The following is a 6,115-nucleotide window of genomic DNA, read 5'->3' as shown; positions in this document are numbered from 1 at the left end:
ACCACACACACACACACAAAAAAAAATAGTGTGAAGTTTAAACCAAATTCATTAACCCAAATATACTTCAGCTTCCATAGGCCTGTCTCTCCTCCGTTAGGCCTACAGCGAACGGATTAGAACGAAGTGACTTGTACAACGACTAACACAAAAATACGGAACGCCAATTAAAATCCTAGAAGTGAATTAGTTAAAAGGTGTAATAGGGTGGATGGGTTCGCTTGACGCTGTGCTCCGGTGCTCAACTCCGTCTCCTGAACTTGAGAAACCTGTGGAAGGGGGATTTAGGCTTGTTTAAAGTGGATAAAAGTGTTGTATATAATTAAAGTTTTTAGGTCCATCCACAGCATTCCATAATATTCGGTACCGTTTTTTTTTTTTTCGTAGCTTTAATTAAAAATGATTTATGACAATGGTTTGCAGAGATTAGTAATGTATTTTCTTCTCTCTCTCTCTCTCTCTCTCTCTCTCTCTCTCTCTCTCTCTCTCTCTCTCTCTCTCTCTCTCTCTCTCTCTCTCTCTCTCTCTCTCTCTCTCTCTCTCTCTCTATATATATATATATATATATATATATATATATATATATATATATATATATATATATATATATATATATATCTCTGTTTCAAAGTTCACCAGCGAGAGGGACGGAGACACTGAAGGGAGGAGTCATTATATAACTATTTCAAATACTCCACACATTTTTTTTTCCCCGAAGTATTAAAACAGTAATTCCAAGACCCTGCCGTCATTACGTCGATAAGGGAACCTGTTGGACAAGAGAGGGAGAGAGAGAGAGAGAGAGAGACTGAAGGGGCCTTGATTAACCTTCCCCAGCTGAATCACTCACTATAAACGTCACATAACTTACCCTCAAAACACACGGTCGAAGAATTTATATTCGCTGTCTCCCTGTTATAGAGAAGGAAGAGGAGGAGGAGATGAACGAAGGCTATAAAATGGATGCTTGTTACTAGGAGCGGCCTTGGCTTATGAGTTTTCATATATACAAGTTCACAAGCTTTCAGAATATAGGATCAAAGAACTTATAGTCACTCTCCATCGGCCACGTTCTGGACTATAGAGAAGGAGATGAGAGGAGACTAGAGGATGGATGCTGCGTTGGTTATAGAGTTTTAATTTTCATAAGTTCATAAGCCCCATAACTTAGCCTCAAAACACAGAGTCCAGGAACATGTACTAGCCACCCCTATCAGACAGACAACTTACATAAGACATAAGGATGAAGCAGCAATGGCAGTAGTGGCTTGGGACCTTCTGGCGTATAGCAACGTAAGGAGAAAACTTTGAGGTAGGTCAGGAAAGGAATGGGACGGTCGGTACATAAACTTTCCTCAGGGTCGGATAAAAAAAAAAGAGATAGCAACAGACACTTACACAAGACAAGGGCGAAGCATCAATGGCAGTAGTGGCTTGGGACCTTCTGGCGTATAGCAACGTAAGGAGAAAACATTGAGGTAGGTCAGGAAAGGAATGGGACGGTCGGTACATAAACTTTCCTCAGGGTCGGATAAAAAAAGAGATAGCAACAGACACTTACACAAGACAAGGGCGAAGCAGCAATGGCAGTAGTGGCTTAGGACCTTCTGGCGTATAGCAACGTAAGGAGAAAACATTGAGGTAGGTCAGGAAAGGAATGGGACTATAGCAACGTAAGGAGAAAACATTGAGGTAGGTCAGGAAAGGAATGGGTCGGTCGGACTGCATAGCTTTCACCGTGGGGGAGTAGGGAGGTGAGGGAAGGGGGGAGGGCTATTTTTAGACAAGGGGAGAGGGTTACACCACTCTCCCAGTCTAGGTGATGCGATGCTTAGGGAAGGGAAAAAGGTGTATGGGGGGGGGGGGGTATGTGTGTGTGTGTGGGTAGGGAGTGGTGAGTATACGTGTGTGTGTGTGTGTGTGTGTGTTGATATGGTTAATCGTGTACTACTGGTTTGGGTAATTGGAAGTTAGATAGACAGACAGACAGACAGACAGACAGACATATACTCCATGGTGCATTAGTTAGCGTACTCGGCTCACAAAAGAGAGGTCCCAGGGTTCGATTCTGGGGCTGAATGGTTAGTCAGTCAGTCAGTCAGTCAGTCAGTCATTTACTGTGTCAGTCAGTCGATTAGTCAGTTAGATATTTGTTAGTTTATCAGTCAGTCAATCAGTCTATCAATAAGTCAGTCAGTCAGTCAGTTAGTCAGTCAGTCAGTCAGTCAGCCAGCCACTCGGTCACATAATCATAGTCGGTCAGTCAATTCAGTCCTTCAGTCAGTCAGTCAGCCGGTCAATCAGTCTATCAGTCATTCAGTCGGCCAGTCATGCGGTCGGTCAGTCACGGGCAGGACATGGACCACGCATCCAAGCAGAGGAGGGAGGAAAAGAGTCGAGGGTCGGAAGTCGGGAGAGGCGGGCAGGAAGGCGGAGCTTATGCATAGGCGGCGCGACTCTCAAGCTGGGCTGTCTGTCTACTCCTATATCTCGCTCCTCCCAGCATCACCTTCGCGAGGACCAACGCCAGCCTCACCGTCCCCTCCTCGCTGTGTCAAAAGCAGCAGAACCAAATTCACACTACTGGCGGCCCTCTACACACTGCTGACGAGGGACTGCCGATGGAATTGACAAGGCAGGAGGACCAAATATACTGCTGACTGCTGACGATGGCCTGCTGACGGAGGAACCAAAGCAGAAGGACCGTATTGAAACTGCTGACGGTTTTCTTCTTGTGCACTGCTGACGGAATGACCAAAGCAGGAGGATTAATTCATTGCTGACGACCCTCTACATTGCTGACGATACCTTGCTGAAGCCACATACTGCTGACGAAGGCGCTGAAGGTGCTGAAGAGGAATAACCATGATAACCATACGGGAGGGTTCCAGCCCCCGGGAGGATCAGCACTGGACAATAACGAGGCAACACGTGTCCCTCAGGGTAAGCATCCTTAGCACTTTTTTTTTTACCGTAGAAGAAATACTTCAAGATTAAAAACAAGAGAAAAAAAGTAGAGAGGAAATAGAAATGCTTTGGGTGTGATTTCGAGGTTGTTGTTGCTGTTGTTGGTGGTGGTGGTGTTGTTGTTGTTGTTGGTGGTGGTGGTGGTGATGGTGGTGGTGGTGGTGGTGGTGGTGGTGATTTCGTGCTTGCAAGAAGTATTCAAATAAGGATGTTTTTCTCAGTCTTGGTGGTAGTTTTTTCTTCTTTTATTTATTTTCTTTTTTTTCTTGCTCTTTTCTTGTTCTTTTCTTGTTTTCTTGTTCTTTTTGTTCTTGTTCTTCTTGTTTTCTTTTTCTTCTTTTTCCTCTTCTTCCTCGTCTTTCACTTAATTAGTGTTTCCTTATAAAAACCTCAACCTTAGGCCTATACTATACACCGTTGGAGAGAGAGAGAGAGAGAGAGAGAGGAAGTGGAGAAGGAGGAGGAGGAGGTAGCAGTCTAGCTCAAACCAGCTCTCACCAGTATCTCTCTCTCTCTCTCTCTCTCTCTCTCTCTCTCTCCCCCTCCCCCAACAGAACATGGCCACCAACTACAGCCCCTCCTCCTCCAGCCCTTCTTCAGCGTCCTCCTCCCTTACTATAGACGAGGAATCGAACCCCTTGACCCTCAGCTGGCGGGGCGTCAACGTGTACGCGAAGCCAGCGGCGGGCGGCAGCGGACAGCGGCGGCGGACGGGAGCGAGCACTCATTCGTCGGAGCTACGGATCCTTAAGAATGGTGAGAGGGAGGGAAAGGAAGAGAGGTGAGGGAGGGAAGGAGAGAGAAGGAGGAGGGAAAGGGAGGGAAGAGAGAAAGAGTAGAATGGTGAGAGAAGGAGGAGGAGAGAAGGAAGGAAGATTAGGAAAGAAAGAGAAAGGGAAGAGAAAGGAAGAGAGGAAGAACAGGAAGTGGAAGAGAAGGGAAAGAAAGGAAGAAGAGAAAGGATAGGAAGGGAAAGAGAGGAAGAAGAGAAAGGATAGGAAGGGAAAGAGAAAGAAAAGATATAGTTTTTCTTTATTTTTTTTATTTTTCTCCTTTTTTTTCCTTCATTCCTTCTCTCCCTTTTCCTCTCACACCCTGTCTACCTATCTCTCTCTCTCTCTCTCTCTCTCTCTCTCTCTCTCTCTCTCTCTCTCTCTCTCTCTCTCTCTCTCTCTCTCTCTCTCTCTCTCTCTCTCTCTCTCTCTCTCTCTCTCTCTCTCTCTCTCTCTCTCTCTCTCTCTCTCTCTCTCTCTCTCTCTCTCTCTCAGTATATAATAACCTGTTTGATAATTACTTGGTTCTTAGCTTCATTGAGGTCACCGGGTCCAAATATTTTCCCTTTATATTTACCAAAGAATTTTTGGGAGCGACGCATTAGGACCAAACCTGTTTCTTATCGAGCTTGGAGAAGATTGTCAAGATCACTTTGGCGAAAACAAACACGAAGTGACGCAAAAACTTGGACCATAATTATTTAGAGTCAAGACGTGTAGTTTCAAGGTTGAACTGTGGTGCGATCAGTATTAGTTAGGTTAAGTTAGGAAAAAAGGATCAAGAGAAAGGAAGGGAGAGAAAGAGGGAGGGAAGGTGGGTAGGAGGATTAGGGTGAGGGAAAGAGAGAGAGGGAGGAAAGGAAATTTGCGACCCAGACAGTTGTGGTCGTAAGGATAGTTTAAGGCTGAAGGAATGTGATGAAAAGAGACAATGGAGGTAGTAAGGCAGGAGGAGTTGGTAGGACGAAGATCTAGTCTGTTTGCGCGGGTGACAGGCTCGTGATACTCATGCTGCACACTCATGACATTCTGACGCATCGAAAACTGCTATCGACCGAAGACTTTTTCCCGTTGCTGGGCGGCGCTGGGCTGTCGGAGCCGACTACGAGGGTTGTCACTCCTTGAACCTGTGTGTTGTTCCCAGTGACGGGCGTGTGCCGGCCAGGAGAGCTGCTGGCCATCATGGGCGCCTCGGGGGCGGGCAAGACCACGCTGCTGAACGTGCTGACGTACCGTAACAATCACAAGCTGCGCATCACCGGTGACCTCTTCGTGAACGGCCGCCGCGTCGACCCCGACACTCTGACCAGCCGCTCGGCCTACGTGCAGCAGGACGACCTCTTCATCGGCCTCATCACCGTGCGGGAGCAGCTCATCTTCCAGGTACAGGACACTATAAAACTTTTACCACCTACGCCTTACAAGGACAGAATGCTGGACTATATAACAAGATGCACACTAACATATATACATTCAAGAAGAGGTTAGATAAAGCCATGGATGGTGAGGTAAGGTGGGGTTGAGTGTACAGGAGCTGCCTTGTATAGGCCAACCGGCCTCTTGCAGACTCCTTACGTTCTTATGTTCTTATGTAATCTTCTATCCCCCAGGCGGCGCTGCGCATGGACCGCCACCTGACCCACGGGGAGCGACTGGCGAGGGTCGACCAAGTGATCATGGACGTGAGTAAAGGCTGGGACCTCTCGCCCTCAACGTTCTTGGTACAGGGGAACGGTCAGACTATACCAGAAGGGTCATAAAACTGCTCCTGAACATGCCTAATACTCATACAAAAGCCTTGTCAAAGATGTGAGCTTGGGCGCCGAAATGTTTAAGAATATGACCCTTTTTTTTGTCCCTTTCTTATTCTTTCTCGCTCTCTCTGCAGTTGGGCTTAAGCGGCTGTGAACACACGCGCATCGGGACTCAAGGCCTGGACCGTAAGCTGTCTGGCGGGGAGATACGGAGGCTGAACTTTGCTTGCGAGGTGAGTCCGATAGATAGATAGATAGATAGATAGATGGACAGGCAGAGAGAGAGAGAGAGAGAGAGAGAGAGAGAAACAAGTCTAAAGTTACTCTTGTATTGCTTTTTGTACTCATTATTCTTCATTGCTTTCTCCTTTTTCCTTCCACTCTTAATTTCTGACACCCTTCGCTCGCCTTCAGGTCCTCACCAACCCTGCCCTGCTATTCTGCGACGAGCCCACCTCAGGCCTGGACTCCTTCCTGGCGCAGAATGTGGTCAGCATGATGAAGGGGATGGCAGAGAAGGGGAAAACTGTCCTGTCCACTATACACCAACCCAGCTCCGAGGTCTATGCCATGTTCGACCGGGTTCTCCTTATGGCTGAGGGCCGTGTGGCTTTCTTAGGG

At 47.1% G+C, this 6,115-nt stretch overlaps 1 protein-coding gene across 1 annotated transcript in view; it reads left to right on the top strand.

Moving 5' to 3' along the window:
• Positions 1 to 2,147: 2,147 nt before the first annotated feature.
• LOC126986172 (protein white-like) overlaps positions 2,148 to 6,115 on the top strand; it is a 13,213-nt gene continuing 9,245 nt past the window's right edge. The window contains exons 1-6 of the mRNA XM_050842117.1: positions 2,148 to 2,943; positions 3,522 to 3,723; positions 4,885 to 5,123; positions 5,351 to 5,422; positions 5,629 to 5,727; positions 5,909 to 6,115. The exon at positions 5,909 to 6,115 is cut by the window's right edge and continues 32 nt beyond it. Of these exons, the coding sequence (XP_050698074.1) occupies positions 2,866 to 2,943; positions 3,522 to 3,723; positions 4,885 to 5,123; positions 5,351 to 5,422; positions 5,629 to 5,727; positions 5,909 to 6,115 (897 nt within the window). The 5' untranslated portion in view covers positions 2,148 to 2,865. The remainder of the gene's footprint in view (positions 2,944 to 3,521; positions 3,724 to 4,884; positions 5,124 to 5,350; positions 5,423 to 5,628; positions 5,728 to 5,908) is intronic.

This window comes from Eriocheir sinensis, chromosome 5 (genome assembly GCF_024679095.1).
Source record: "Eriocheir sinensis breed Jianghai 21 chromosome 5, ASM2467909v1, whole genome shotgun sequence".
Lineage (NCBI taxonomy): Eukaryota > Metazoa > Arthropoda > Malacostraca > Decapoda > Varunidae > Eriocheir > Eriocheir sinensis.
Note: the sequence above shows the minus strand (reverse complement) of the source record. Positions and strands in the feature narration are given on the sequence as shown.